At 35.2% G+C, this 16750-nt stretch overlaps 1 protein-coding gene across 1 annotated transcript in view; it reads left to right on the forward strand.

The window, feature by feature from the left end:
* CNTN5 (contactin 5) overlaps positions 1-16750 on the forward strand; it is a 590743-nt gene that overhangs the window by 437056 nt on the left and 136937 nt on the right. Inside the window, 2 exon segments of the mRNA XM_050333940.1 lie at positions 3528-3704; positions 3707-3730. Coding sequence (XP_050189897.1) covers positions 3528-3704; positions 3707-3730 — 201 coding nt within the window.

A 16750-nucleotide genomic window follows, 5' to 3' on the forward strand; every position in this document is an offset into this window, starting at 1 on the left:
AATGCCTCTCTTCTTGTACTTTACATGTACTCCTGTGCTGAACTGCTGTTGGACTTGTGGCATGTAAATACATTCACTGTTGTTTCAGAATGTTTTATTGTTCATGTACTATAGATGACGGACTTGTCTGTAGAGAGACAGCAATGTTTTAAATATTGATTCTCCATTATTGTCTTTAAAAGTTATTTTTTAGATGTCTTTGCTACCATGTGGATATCCTCTTATGCACAATACTGCCAAAAGAAAAGCAAACCAACAAAAGAAAACAAAGCAAACCCTCAGTTTTTGTACCTGGCAAGCCTTTGCTAGCAATTCTGTATTTAATGAACCTTAAATTGTAATTTGGCTGGCATACAAAGTGTGAACAGTCAGATTCACAGAATATGAACACCAATGCTTGTTTCATCCTCTACTATGGCTGCAAGTTTAGAAGTGTGAGATATTTGCACAATGGATCAATGTCAAGGTACACACATTTTCCCTTAATTGCAGTCATTCTGTGAACACCTTTTTGTAAAATCACTTCTGTAAGATCATCCATCTATTTCTGTCAGCTAAAACCTCTGAGGTCCCCAGATCCCAAGCCAGCTGTGGTTGTTTCTGATTGGTCTGCACATCATATGTTAGAAATTGCATAATTTTCCTGAGATATTTCCACTGAAGCCTATGCATACTGTATGGATATAACCCTCAAATTTTATTTAAAAAACTGCTGAACTCATTAACCAGGTCTAACAGGAGAAAAAAAATTTCATAAAATGTGTAAGGGAGTTTTCACCTGCAAAGGAGTTCAAGAATTCCAGATAGATTCCAGATCTGAGCACATACAGATGCTCAGTCTTCGGGTATTTTAAGGTGTATCCCCAGGTTTTTGCTTTTTAGAAATAAAAGATAAGAGTAACCCTTTTAATGTCAATGGGCTGGCAATGATCAAGAAGTCAGCCACTAACACTTTTTTCCTGGGCTTTGGAATCTGAGCTTCTGGCTGGAATATAGATGCTAAAGGTATGCACAAAAAAGAGGCATTAACCACAGCTTTATAGCATAAATTCTTTGAGGTTTATATTTGGCAGTTCTGCTACTTTTTTTTTTTCCACAGGACCCTATCCAAGTACCCATTCATCCATCACTCCATTTTTAACAGCACAAATAATTAAGAAGGCGACAAAATGATGGTATCCCCCTGGATTCAGTACTGGCAAAGACTAAGTATTTATTTCCTTGGAGGCACTAAAATTTATTGTCTGAAATCTTTTACTCAGGATTAATTCTAATTAATAAATGAATAACTGTGTGTGGTTTTAGGCTATATATGGAGAAAATTCTATTCTACATGAACTGCCAATGAACCCACACTGATGACTATTTTGCATTTGGTTTGAACTACTTTTAAATCAGAGCAATTAGTGAGACTGATTGCTTTCCATTTGAATTAGTAACAGGTGTCTTTAGTTAAAGACTGTGCATTTTCCTTGAACTTGTGTATTCATTATCACTTTATAAAATTTTATGCTGCCATGAATCATTTCTTCCAGATAAGACTTCATGGTAAAGTGTGGCAATGAAATTTTCAGAGAAACATATTTGGGGTTAATTAGTATTTTACCTGAAACATAACAGAAGAGGAAGGAAAATTTGAACACTCAGAGAGCTCTCTGAGTGCTCTTAATTCCTCAGGGTCCTCTGTAACCACTCAGAATTACTATTATATCTGAAAGAGATTTTAAGCAAAACTCAATTAGTGCATTTTAATTTCCTATTTTGGCGTGTTCCCCTCCTGTTAGGTAAGTATATTCAGTCTTTTGACATAGCATTTTTTTACTGATACCATCAGTATTTCATGGGAAAATTTTCATCTGACTTTAAAACCAGATTAAACATCTTAAAAATTAATTCAGAAGACAGTGCATCTCTACAATACTGCTTGCATTGTTTGCCTATATTGGTTGAAAAAGCAGTTATCGTGCTTTTCTATTCTTTTCTCACCATCATGTCAGGGACAGTACAACACAAGGATAGAAAGGACAAGTTGGAATTTCTAATGCTTTCTGTAGTGTTATAGTCAAACTGCACACCAGGCTAGGATGTTAATGTATTTCACACTTCTTGTACCAAGAACAGCTGTATCAGTTCCTCTCTTATCATTAGTAGAAAAGCACACAGCAAAATTTAAATTTTCAGATGTTTTCTCTCAACCACTTGACCTATTAATTTTCCAACTAACTTTATATCAAGAAAACCTTTTGACTGTAGTGGGGATAAAAGTATAAGAGAAGCAGACTGACATACTTGAAATTGCTGTCTTCCTGTTGCTGCTGAAGCTGAGAGTAGTCAGCCAAGAAATTTTGGTCTGAAAGCTTGGAACTTGCTATACCAGTGGAGTAGTTTGCATTTTGGAACAGTAATAGGGACTTCATATACCTGGACTAATTTTGGCTTTTCTCATTTTGAAGCCAGTTCTTTGAAGACTATCAAGTGGAGAGATTACAGAAGAAATTGCATCATAGCCAGTGTGCCAGTTTAAGTAGAGAACAATATCTTTTTAAGGTGTGAAGACAGAATGAAACAATGGGAGATAAGACTGAAAGAACAGTGTGTAAAGAAGTATACATAAGGTTAGGGCTTTAAAGTCGGAATTGATGGAACTCCACATGAGTAATTCCCTGCAAGGAATATCCTGCTAAATCAGAATCTCATTAACTTTACTTCTAATATTGAGATATAAATTAACCTAGGTTTTTATTAAATAATGATACAATCTCATACAGAATAATGAAAATAGCCTTTTTTCTCAACCAGTTATTATAAGTATAAAGGGAAAATTATATCATTTTCAAGTAAATAGAATGATTCATGGAGTAAAAATAATATCCAAGGGCTGGATTTAATTGCCATTTTTAAAAACCACTGATTAGTAAGTAGCTTTGTTTTAAGGAATTATTCAATTTTAGGGACTTAAAATGCTTAAAGGAAGGGTTCAGAAATTCTTCACTGAACCATATATAAAAGGTAAAAGTTTAGGGCAGTAACATTGCCTGCAAGGTAGGCTAACGAGTTATTAGAATCTGGTGATTTTAAAAACAGACATTCAGAATAAAACCTGTTTATACACACATTTGCAGAAGTCAACCATAGCTCTACAGGGAGTATCCTGATACATTTCACTGCAAATCTGAACAAGTTGAGAAAAGAATACTTTGTATATTATTTTTGGATTGACCTGAAAGACTATAAAAGAGAATTATGTAATATTTTATTGCTGTTTTCTGAGTCTGATCTCAACTAAATCTGTCTTCCCAGGGAACTTGTGGCTGCAAAGTTTATACCATTTTCAAAATCCCAAGGATTGCAAAAAATTATTCACTTCAATTCTAAAACAACCAAACAAAAAATTTTGAAAATCTTTTGCTTTTTCTCTCTAAACTATTGAAATTAAGCTTGTGAATATTTATTTATTGTATCTGTTAACATGACACAGTATTGTTTCTGTAATTACTTTCTCTTATGTTCTCTCCCTGTTCTTTTAGAGATCATCTATAGCTGGGTATTTAATGAATTCCCATCTTTTGTGGCAGAAGACAGCAGACGCTTTATCTCTCAGGAGACAGGCAATCTCTACATCTCCAAGGTGCAAACATCCGATGTTGGCAGTTATATATGCCTGGTAAAAAACACGGTGACAAATGCCAGAGTTTTGAGTCCTCCTACCCTCTGACACTGAGAAATGATGGTAAGAAAAGCCTTATTTCTAGGTACTACATGAAAGCAAAAATACTGAGCCGAAAATACTCCAATTAAGTTAGGAACCATGATTTAATTGCTTTTCAGTGTATGCACTCATCTACTGTAGCAATTGGCAAAGAAAAGTTTTTCATGCAGGCAGTTTCTTTTAAAACATCCAACAGTTGTGAAAATTTTTAGAACTGTGAAGGCTGAGGTGCAAGCTGACATCTCCTGACGTATTTTGTTTAGAACAGTTACTCCACCTTGCTATTCTGGTGTTCTGCCACTGACGGAGAGAAGCACCATCTCCTTTCTCAGCAGTCTGTTTCCTTAGGGCTCAGTTCAGTTGCCTCCACCCAAGTGGCTGCTGCCACACTGAGATAACCTCAGGCACCTGAGGCATCCACAGGGCACTGGCAAATACCACATGGAGCATACAGGCCAGAAGCAGGATGCCAGGAGATCATTCGTGCATTTGACCACTGTGGTTAAATTAAAAAAAAGTTTATATAAATATACTGACAACAAAAGGAGAGCTAAGGAGGCTCTTCATCCTCTACTGGGTACAGAAGGTAGCAGAGTGTCAGGGGATGATGAAAAGGCTGAAGTACTTAATGTCTTCTTTACCTCAATCCTTAATACTAAAGCCAACTGTCATCAGGACACCCAACTCCCAGAGCTGTAAGATAGTTTTGTAGAGCTAAGTAAGGCCCAGACAATCCAGGAGGGAATGGCTAGTGACCTACTATGCCAATTTGACACCCGTAATTCTATGGACCTGGATGGGATGCACCCAACAGTAATGAGGGAGCTGACAAAAGAGCACACCAAGATACTTTCGATCTTTTAACAGAATCCTGGTTATCCAGAGAAGTCCCAGTTGACTGGAAATTAGCATATATAAGGCCCATGTACAAGAAGGGTTGGAAGGATGATCCAGGGAACCAGAGGCATGTGAGACTGACACACCTGGGAAAGTCATGGAGAAGATCATCCTGATGCCATCACACAGCATGCATAGGACAACCTGATACAAGGGTATCAGACCCAGCCAAAATGGATTTAGGAAAGGCAGGTCCTGCTTGACCAACCTGATCTCCTTCTATGACAAGGTGGCCCAGTTAGTAGATGAAGGAAAGGCTGTAGATGTAGCCTCCCCAGACTTTAGTGAAGTATTCGACACTATCTCCCATGGCATTCTCCTGGAGAAACTGGCAGCTCATATCTTGAATAGGGCATGCTGGGTGAAAATCTGTTTAGATGGTCAGATGCAGAGAGTTGTTGTGACTGGTGCTACCCTGAGTTGGCTGCCAGTCACTAGTGCAGTTTCCCAGGGTTCAGTACTGGGGTTGGTCCTTTTTAATATCTTTATCAATATTTTGGACAAGGCGATCAAGTGCACCCTCAGCCAATTTGCAGATGACACCAAGGTGGGTGGGAATGTTGATCTGCTGAAAGGCAGGAAGGTCCTAAAGAGAAATCTGAACAGGCTGGATATATGGGCTGAGGACATCTGCACAATGTTCAACAAGATCAAGTCCCGGGTTCTGCACTTGGGTCACAACTACCCCAGGCAGTGGTACAGGCTGGAGCAGAGTGGATTGAGAGTTTTCTCTGAAAGCGTGGTTAGACACTGGAATACATTGTCCAGGGAGGTCGTAGAGTCTCAGTCTCTAGAAGAGTTGAAGAAGAGTCTGGATGTGGCACTTGAGGGTATGGTTTAGAGTTGATTATGGTGGTGCTACGTTCAGTTGGACTAGATGATCCTGAAGGTCTCTTCCAACATGGATGATTCTGTGATTCTATGATCTCAGATGACACAAGGCACACATAGTTAGACAACTGAATGAAGGTTGTATTGCTTAAAACTTTACCTGTTGCTGGACTGAAGAGCTGCTATACTTCCAGGCTCCAATTCAACCCATTGATTAAGTACCACCAAGTACAATAGCTTTGACTACTATGATAGTTAGTTACCCAGGTAGTTTTGAATTTCATCAAGGCATATAACCACAGAATTATTTTCTGTAAATAAGTGCCTAAATCTTATTATAAAAAAAATTGGCAAAGGATTTTTTTCCCCAAAGATCAAAAGAAAAAAATTTTCCAATAATACTCTTTATGGAGCGCATGACATTGCAATATAAATGATATGTAGCTCTGATTCTATTGGTATATATCTGCTTATAGAGGCAATTCTGTCATTTGCGCTTTTGAAACAAAAAATATTGCAATTTTTTTACATTATAAATAATTTTTTCTTTTGTTCTCTCTAAAAAAAGTTATTTTGAGAATAATAATTCCATTGGTGCCCATATTTTCTTTTTTCCCAAGATGTTCCACGTTTATTTATGATTTCTGGTTCTTCACAGATACATGTTAACAGTTCAGCATATGTGAATCCATATCTACATAAATCAAAGAGACAAAGAGAAAAAATTTTGAGAGAGGGTGTTCTGTCTTGCTTATCTTTTTGTAGAACTAAGGCTAGTCCTATGCTGGAGACACATTCCAAAAGCTAGATTTAAACACAGATGACTTAGTTTAGTAAAGTGAATTAAAAGCATGTTCACTTAATTAGCATGAAAATAACTAAATGTTTATTAATTGTAGCAAATTTAAATTTTCATTTGCATAGCATGCAGCCTCTTCAGCAAAAAGTTGCATGTTTTACTGTATCACTTCCTATTTGCTTTTGCTGGTTTAATACCTCTCCTAGTTATTGATTTTCAGGTGTTTAATTTTACTGATTTAACATAGTGAACTTGATCTTTTTGATATCAACCTTTCAAAGTTAAAAAATCCAAACACTGACTACCTTTTTAAGCAGTTTGAACTCTGAGAAAAAAAAAATTGTTGTCATATTTATTATTCATATCTTACTCTATTTATTCTTTATGAAATTTCTTCATGCCTTTATTGGATTCTATTTTGTGCAGTAATTAAACAGATTAATTATCCATCTTGCACTAACAATCCATAGGCACACAATACAGTGTAAGAAATGGAGAGATTAAATAAAGATAAAGGCAGCAGTCTACATCACTGAGCTAAGAACCAAAATCTATGAAGGAAAACTGCAGATTTTCTTAAATGTCAAGTGGATAGTGTATACCAGCCTCCAGCAAATTTGTGTTTCATGGGTGGCTGTCACACCACTGTGATAATACAACCTTCTGAACTGTTCTGAAGTATTGGGGAAGCATTTGCACACAGATTAACAGCTCCTACACAATTTCCCCTGTTTCCTGATTCATTTTTTCACAGGAGGGATGGTCCTGTGGAGACCTAAGAATTGGACTAAACAATCCTTATGGATTCCTTCCAACTCAGTGTATTCCATGATTCTGTGAAGGAAGTGAGAAATTAAGAATGGTATTAATACAAACATCCCAGTATCTGAAAATACACGTTATATGATTTTGAATATGGCTTTTTAAGCTTTTTTGTTATAAAATTACTTGAATCATTTTGAACTTTTCAAATATTCACTTAGGTTTAAAAATTATACAGCTTTCTGAGTTCCAGTGGTTGGCATCAGAACTCACATTACCCTGTGCAGTCAGCACATTTACTAGAAACAGCAGGAAGAGCCTGTGGTTTCAAACAGCTTTTACAAATGGAGCTATATAAATAAAATTCTTTATATAGTCTGTATTCTCTAGACATATGCATCATTAACTCAAAAATATTTTAATTGATATATTTATCATAATTCTTGGATTTTGATGTATATACCCAGGGGACTAGACAGCTTGTGACAAAAACCACTCCAGTGACAACATTGATCTCCATTTATCTAGGAGTAAGAAACAGAATAATATTAAGGCATTATGTCAAACTCTGAAAGATTGTAAGAACTTCCTGGGATTTTATTAATCTTTTATTTCTTTTGTGATATGTCTCAAAGGGGAACTTAGCTCCTTGATATGAAGCAAATTAAATAAAAACATCAAGAAATCCTTCAATGGATTCTGAATAAAATGAATACCTCATTTGTTCAGATGTCCTTGACAATCAGTCATTTCATATAATTCAATTTCATATCAAGCTGTGTTATAAAGACACTCTAAAACTCCATCTGAGGAGATAAAAAGTTTTAGCAGGGAAAAAAATTATACATCATTTCATTAACTACCTTTTAATGCATTACAAACTTTGAGGAGTTATTTAATAACTGTTTACAAGTAATAAACAGCATTGTAAAAATGGATCTTTAACGGCTTGGATGCTGATTGGGAGCAGTAAATTATCTTGACTCATAAAAACAACATAAGTCTCTTCAAATTTAGGGAAGAGAAACCTAGGGAGTATAAAATAATTGATGCTTGATAGCATAAGATGCCAGGTTTTTTCCCTTTTTTAACTTCTTTATTTCTCTTGAAAATATGTTAACTTTATTACTGTACAAGAGAGAATTAAGTAATTCTTCATTTTATTTCTGTGTAGATACTATCTATTGGATTTGCTATGGTGACATTTCTAGAAAAAAAAATTTGAGAACCTGTACAATTTCAGACATCAGACGATGCTTTCTACTGTGTTCCAGTAGAGCAAATTAGTTTATCCTCAACAGAGGTCAGTATGTCTGACCAGATGTATTCTCATGTAACTGAATGCAGACCTTGACTTTAGCTTTTTTTTTCCATGTCATCATAGTCTTTGAATTGAATTTTGTCTGTCTTAATTCTATTGAATAATTCAATGTGATTGATAGTCTCCCATTATGATAGAACATATAGTTATCAAGGTATTAAGAATGTTCTTTTGCAATTTTCTGTGAGTAAATATGGTCTGCATATGCTTGTTGAGGTTAAACTCTGGGATATGTTATTTGAACATCACTGGGTTATCTAGCATTATTTTTCCCAGCATTAGGGAAGTTTGGAAGAATCCATAGTAAATTCCCAAAAACCAGAAATTAAGCAACAAAAATGACCAGTACAGAGCAATAAGGTAATAATTAAAGGTGGAACAAAATCAGCATTTTCACAGACATAGACTATGCCCATCCCTGGAGAATGCTGATAGTTGTTAATTAACTGATAATTAGAATTTTAAAAAATTGCTTAAAAATGATCCCTAAGGTTTCTGATCTGTTAGTCTCTCCCTTTCCCGTTTTTTTGGTTTTTTTCTTTTTCCTACTTCTGTTACTAGTTTTGTCTTCTAATGTGCTTATTCATATGGATCTGAATTCTAGAAGACAGCAAAGTATACCTGGATTGCAACAGGGGTTGAAAATACTTTTTCAGCTGTGACTTAATTGTGCCAGGTTTTCTGGAGTTTCTAACCTTGTAGGCTTCCTGTTTCATGTGGATTATACTGCAAGATGGTGCAGTCCCCTCTTGTATTTGAATTCTTCAAGTCCAGAAAAACTGCCTGGAAACTGGGAACTCTTCTTTACTACTCCAGGACAGAACTCAAACCTGAAATGATTCTACTTTGACTTTTTTTCAAGCAGAGCTAAACTGTCTAGGCAAAATCGAGTTTGTCCTTTAGTGGTGTACAAAGACAGATAGCACTGACAAAGACATCAGTGTATGCAAGGTTTGCTTCAGGGAAAGGCTGATAAAATGGCAATGTCCCTGGACAGCCATTACCCTGTAGTAAACATGTTGTTTCTCCCCTAAAATTGTAGTGAGATATTTTAATAATGGGTCACTATGAAAACTGAGAAGAAAAGACCTCCCATAATCTCTGCTTTCCTCTAGTAACAGTACATCCTTCATGAGTTACTGGTATTTTGTACTTTTTGTCTCTTTTATTCTGCTCTTGTGACAAGATCCCTCTACAATGTTGAAAAAAATGGTAGGATGAAAATCGGGGTTAAGAAACTTCAGTGTAGTCATATTTTAATTAACAAAAAAACAAAAACAAACAAAACCCTCACAAAACCCAAACAAACAACAAACCCCCAAACAAACCAAACAAAACAACAACAAAAACAAAAAACAAACAAAAAAAAAAAAAGAAAGAAAGAAAAGAAAAATACATGTGTATATCATGTGTATATAAAAGAATGAGGGAAGGCTGTTGGTTTGGTTGGTTTTTTTTTTTCCAAAAAATAGTAAGATTTCTTTCTATTTAGAAAAGCTGTTACAGTTCTTATCTATAGGTAGGAAAATCTATAAGTAGACAGAGAATTTTATAAAGGGCTCCTACACAATAAACCTTTTACAGAGTGTTTTGTAGGGATTGTAGCACAGTTAAGAACACTATCAAACAGCACACAAAAGTTAAACCACACTATATTGTAAAGGATTTAACCTAAAAAAAGGTATAGAGAAAACAACCTGGGATGGTCTTTTGACAATATAAAAGGGCTCAGCCCAGGAGAGTATTACAGGAAGAAAACTAGGGAAGGTTTGGAAAAGATTCCAGGATTCAATGTAGAGAAAGAACTCTTCCACTGTGAAAGTTTGCTTGAATTTAGTCTACTTGAAAGGAGTTTTAATTGCTAAGTTTTTCCACTAGTTTACAGAAACACTATCTGCTGGAAATGTAGTTCTTGATTTTATTAGCTAAAGTATTTCAAGATTCTAGACACGTATCACCTTGCACATCTGCACTCGTGTTTTTTCTTTCACTTCTCCTGATGATTTATGGAACTTGCACAAACAAAAGAGTTAATTGATCCATACACACAGTATATAAACCATAAAATAAATGAACTTGAGAAAAAATGTCCCTCTAAATTCAGCTCAGGATTAGGAAGGATGTTGCATCAAACTGTAACTTCAGATTTCAGACAGAAGTGTGTTGGTAATATTTTAATTAATGGTGACTGAATTCAAATTTGTGCAAATTGATAACAAAAATGACATTTGCACCTGTGAATGGTTTCAGATTACTAAGAATAGTCACAGTGAATGTTATTTATCTTACTGTCTCAAGATCAGTTTTGACACCTTTGGCATGTAGATGGAAAGGGGATATTTTGTTTTCATTCTGTAAAAGAACTATGCAGATTTCAAGGAAAAAATGAAGCTTAAGGTCATATTTGAAGTACCAGCAATTATGTCATCTATTATAGGAGAAATTAGGTTCTTCAAGAACTGTGAACATGCCATCAGGAAGATAATTAGAAACTCCATGAAAATTAGATCCTCCTAATCATTTAGTTAAATAACATTTCCCAGGTTTTTGAATATCTTTTGTGAGCTTTTCCTGGGTGAACATGAGGCAATTGGAAAAGAGGAAGAGTAAACATTGGCCAGTGATGCCTGAATGAAAGCGAAGCCACATATTTCTTTTTCCAAATTCAACACAAACTCCTTCCCTGTAAAACCAAACTGGAACAAAAAAACCCCAGTGGTAGTTCTTTGTTGACTTATATTCTTAGGCCTCTCAAGCAAATTCTTGTATTGTCTAGTGTAGTGAGTACTGTTTTTTCTTGATATGTATGGCTGCTCAGAAAAATTATCCATTTACACAATTGGTGAAAAAGTTTAGGTTCTCATGTTTCCATACAACTACATATGCACAAATCTTCATACTGGAATGTTGCATACCACCCATTCAGATGCCCTCACTCATCTCTGAATGCCCAAAGGGTGAGTTTGATTTTGTCTGATAGCCAGATGTGCTGGATTTAGAAGAAGAACTTAGATGCCACTTTACATCTGTATGGGAAATTTGATAGATTGTAGTTCAGGTTATGACTCAGTAAAGATTTTCTATGTAGACAAAGACAGCAGCCTTGGTCATAGTTGCTACTTCCAAACATTTTCAAATACAGGTAAACAGAGAACTCTGCAACCAAATCTGTACACCAGAAATTTTGGCCTCTCATTTGAAAAACTACAGAAAGTACCACTGTTTCCCTTTTTGCTTATTCTACTCTTGTGCCTTTAGGGTATGGCCACAGTTCTCATTATTTCAGCCATAACACACCCACTTTCAATTGCAAATGAAGTACTTTCAGTTTTATTCAATATTGAAGAGAGGTAGGAAGTTACTCTGCATGTATGACTTAAATACATGACATTTTATTAATTATAAATAATAAAATATGATTAAGATAGTAATGTTATTTCTAGAAAGGACTTTTTAAACACAGTTTAGAGTGTAACTGCTGAACTAGTGAAACAGAGTACAATTAAAATATGGATTTTAAAGAAGGAATAGAAAAGTTTTGTTTAAACTTCAGTTCATTTTTTTCCAGTTAGATGTGACCTTTTTTTTACCTTTATTGCTCTACAATTAAAAACACATGAACAGCCTATCCCCTAGTTTTAAATTAAAGTTTGTTCCCTTCTTCTGCTGCGTTCATTATGACTTTTGTTCCAGAAACTTAATTACTAAATTTTAGTTATTATTAGGATATATTCCAATAAAGACCTCTTTTCATCCATTGATGTGTGATAGGATTTGCTCTCTAATGTATGAAAACATTAGAGCCCTGTAGTATTCAATGCATTGCAGAATGCAATTTCACAGAGCTTTTTTAGGGCTTCTCAAGTGGTAAATTTATAGCTCAAAACTTGGCAAAGAAACCTCTAAGTGGAAGGAATGTTGTGGACAGTTATCTTAAAACAATCACTCCCACAGTAAATTTTTAGTGACTTACACCAGACACTGGGCCTTCCATTTAGAAAAAGATTAATAGCAGATGAGTCAATAAATTGTTCCCAGTGCATTGAAAATGTCTGCTGCATTCAGGATATAATGCTGGGTTTCATCATTATATTTGAATTAATTCAGTTTTGCTGTCAATTTACTGTCATTGTAAATGTGTGTGTGCAGGGGTCTCTTTCCAAATAAATATCTGGAGACATTTAATGGTGCAGGTCTTCAGGGAAAATGCTAAATATTCATTTGTCACAAAAGTTCCACAACATAGACAACTCTAGTTTTCATCACATATTATTGATGAGAGAAAAATTATATATGATCATTTCCACGGTGTTTTCTTAGCCAAAATTTTCTTGGGCTTCGATACATATTCACGCAACAGATCACTATTACAATCTGGTAGGAAACTCAGCTTCCGATCTGTAAAATTATTAGAAAACTCTTATGTAGCAGGACAAGTTCATCACTCCTGAAGAGGTTTCCCACAAATTGCTAGGAACATTCAGACTAGTAAGAATCCCAAATAATTTTGTTATTAGAACACTGTCCAGGCTGAAAAAAAACTAGATTAACTATTCTACACTATCTGATTAAGATCAGGGACTTCACCCAAAGCTCTCAAACACTCTTAATCACTGAATGGGGGGTGGTATCTTTTACTTATAAAATAATGGCAAGTATCAATCCATCACTAATCGTTCTCCTGAGTATAGGAATTATTTGAGTTTCATTTTATCCCTAGAACTCTGATGATGTTTAGCCAGGAATCTTATACCCTCTTCTAGCTACTGTCTTAAATGCCTAGCAGCCACTCATTCAAGTCTTTCATGTAACCTGTTCCATTGAAAATTAGGTTTCAAAGCAAGTTAAAGACCTATTACTTAAACAGTTTAAAACAAACCCAAACCATTTTAAATGAAATGATTTAAGGAGCCATCATGTTCTGGCAGATTCAAGAGGGTAGTTAAAATCTGAAAGATTAATGAAACAGAAGCATTAGCCTTTACACAGACAGAGTAAGATGACGTGTCGTGATTTCTCAGCAGTCTGATTTTTTTTTCCCCACGAAGGGAAAAATTCTTATCGTATAGATGAAATCATAGGCTCACATTTTTTCTATGGTCTTCATCTAAGGTTGTAAAAGTCACGGAGTGGCAGGCTAGTTGAAGAGGTAAAGTAGTCCTTTTCAAAGTGGTAGTGTCTGATATTCTGTTTGTAGCTCTTTCCCTTGTTCTTAGCTGAAGGTATGGAAAATCAGAAACTGATCTTACTACTTTATTCCATTCTGCATTTCTATTAAATGGTCCACAGGGGATAATATAAAGAATTTTAGCTGTAGTAATATCTGTAAATGTTTGAAAATTACATCTATTCTTGTGATATCTTGTGAGCATCTCACAATCAGCATTTATCACATTATTATGTCATCTCTATTTCTTTCATAGAAAAATGAACTGCAAACATATCTTAGGGTTCATAGGACACTGAGTAGCAGAGATTTGAACTCAGGTCACAGATTCACAGCAAAGTTAGAAGAACAACTTGTTAAATTAAACCACCTCTTAAAAATTAGATTTTCTGATTTTTTTTTTTTTTTACCTGAGTTGGAGAATAATTACTTTGTGATAACTGCATTCTTGTAAAAAATATCTGAAGGAGAGAATAGGAAAATCACCTCTTTTATAAATATTGGGGTCCTTTTCTGTCTGTGTGACTAACAAGCCACTGTTCCTTACAAGGTCAAATTATACTTTTTCCTAGGATATGTTCAGTCATTTGAACCAGTATTTTCTTTGATAATCGGAGACAGAACAGGAGGATTATTAATTTTTAAATCTCCCGTAGCCAAAGAAGACCCTGGCTGAAAGGGCAGAGACCCAGACACTGGGAAACGTTAGATGGAATGATGCATTTCAGAGCAAAGACCAGGGATAAGATTTACTTAAACAAACAAGAAAGTGTGGCTTTTAAACTGTTTTCTAATCCCAGACAAAACTTTAAGATCTGGTAAACTAGATCTATTTTGAGCCATGTGTTTTATACCAATCACAAATTCAGCACTTTCATACCCAGATCTGAACTTAGATGAAAGACACAGCTTCTGAAGTAGGGAGTCTGTAAGGTAAGTAATTAGCCCAAGAAATACTGAGTCTTGGAGGTCAGCTATCGGGAGCTATTTTCATGGGAAGGCAGAGCATGGCAGCACTGAGAATGGCATCCCACTGCTCTATAGTGCTCAGACCACGTGAGCTCCATGATTTGTTAGCCACTTGAAAACCGTGTATTATGTTTTTATTCTGTACTGATCAATTTTATTTATTGTTGTATTTCATGTTTGATAACTGGAAATAAAAAATGACTGAGAGGATTTTTTATGGCCTTACCCAAACCTCTGAAAGAGAGTCGTGTATATAAGCCTGAGAGAGATTGATTCTGCTGTGCATAACTCAAAGCCTCAATATTTCTTAGAAGTTCCTTTTAGCATCTGATACAAATTAACAAAAATCTTTATGAAAATGCAAATGTTGCTTGTTTTACCATTACTAACTCATAGTGACCAAAACAGACTCTGGTAAGACAAAGGCCCTGGAGGTACCACAGACATAGCAAAGCAATTATAGCGTAATGTGAGAAGTTGAGGCCTTGATAGTTCCCTTAATGGCTGTGCAACTGCAATGGCCTCCATAGCCTCAAAGATCATAAATCATAATGATGAAAAATATCCCTTTGCAATAATAGATTTTTGTTTCCTAATTTTCATAGTGACACCAAGGAATTGCTCTGTAACTTTTATACATTTTCTTCCAGTTGCTGCAGGCATGTCACATGCCATTGTAGCAATAACCCAGAAGAACAAGACATGGTATAAAGCATTAGTAGATCACCATTTCATTAAGAATAGGAAATGATGGCATGAATTGCAAAGAGCATTCAGTACACGTACAGATTACATTTACTGAAGGGAGTTAATGTAAATTAAAAATACAAGATCTGAAAGATAATATTGTCCCTCAGATGGGTACAGACATACTGTATTACTTTAAATGCAAGAACAATTTAATCCTATTTTAAGCTGCATATTTTTCAGTGTTTAAAAGGTCAAATGTTAAATAGGATATGACAACTCAACACAATTATTTTCCAGAAAAAAATCTCACACAAAATTAAAACCACCGCTTTTTAAATTAATTGAAGCACAAAACCTTCAGTGAGTATGGACAGTGAGCAGATGCCAGAGATTTAAAAGAAACACCTCAGAAACATAAGGCTGCATCATAAAACATAACTGAACTATTTTCAATAGTGTTCATTACAAGGGGACCTAGGGAGGTTCCCCTATCAAGACTGAAGTTCTCATAATTGAAGTTTTAATATTGACATTATGAATACTAACAAATCATGAAGGCCAGATTTCTGTATGGAAGGAAGCAGGATATATTATTTTCCATCACTGAGTCTCAGGACTAGGAAGAGGGGAAGTAGAAAAGGTCCTTTTGTTCGAAAAAGGGACTCCAAGGAACATCTGAGGAGCTTATTTAGTGAGTCAAAGAATACGTCTAACTTCTGTATCAAGTGTGTTGATAGAAAATACATAGAAAAGTACAATCAGTAGGATTATACTTATACAGTAGTCTTACTACACAGTCATATATCAAGGACAGAGCTTTTTAAAAGGGAAGTCATGCTTCAGTCTGTATACAACTTTCCTGAAGAGTCTGAGAGAATATGAATGGGAATGGTCAAGGTTCTACTGTGTATTTTCATTTCAAATAGTTCTTTACAGGTTACTCATCAAAGGCTGTCAAAGAAATCAACTATTCAGAGAGGCTGCAGGACAGCCCCATTTTTAATTAAAAATAGATAAAAAAATGCCTCTGTCGTAGGAGTATCTGAACAGTTTGGAGGACTGGGGGATTGTCAGTGAAGCCACAGAATACTTTTCTGGGATTTCACCATTCCACACCTAAACTATATAGAAACAAAATAAACTGAGAGGTAGAAAAGATTGTTGATATAAAATTGTTCAGAATAGTTAAAATAAAAAGTAATCCTGGAGAGCTGCAAAATGATATTGTGATAATAGAAAGAGTGAAGAAGCAATAAATATTGTCACTCACTACAAATTTATATAATACTTAAACCTAAAAATATACCTTTATTAGATATTATTAGTAAAGAGATTAGACTGCCATTGTGGATGAACATCAGTTCAAGTGCAAAATAGCAAATAGAGCTGAATTGTAAGGAAAGCAATAAGGAACAAGCAAGGAAGAAAATCCCAAGAAAAAAAAAAAGTGACAGAAAGATCTACAGCCTCACTATTGCTGTGCAGTTCTCAATTTCACATCTCTAAATGATGGAATGGAATTTTAAATGGTGCAACATGTGCACTAAAAATGCTTACAAGTTTATTAAAGATTCATTGTAAGGAAGGATTAACAGTCTGGGTTTT

The sequence above is a fragment of the Myiozetetes cayanensis genome, unplaced genomic scaffold (assembly GCF_022539395.1).
Source record: "Myiozetetes cayanensis isolate MyiCay16 unplaced genomic scaffold, myiCay2020 scf5-8, whole genome shotgun sequence".
Lineage (NCBI taxonomy): Eukaryota > Metazoa > Chordata > Aves > Passeriformes > Tyrannidae > Myiozetetes > Myiozetetes cayanensis.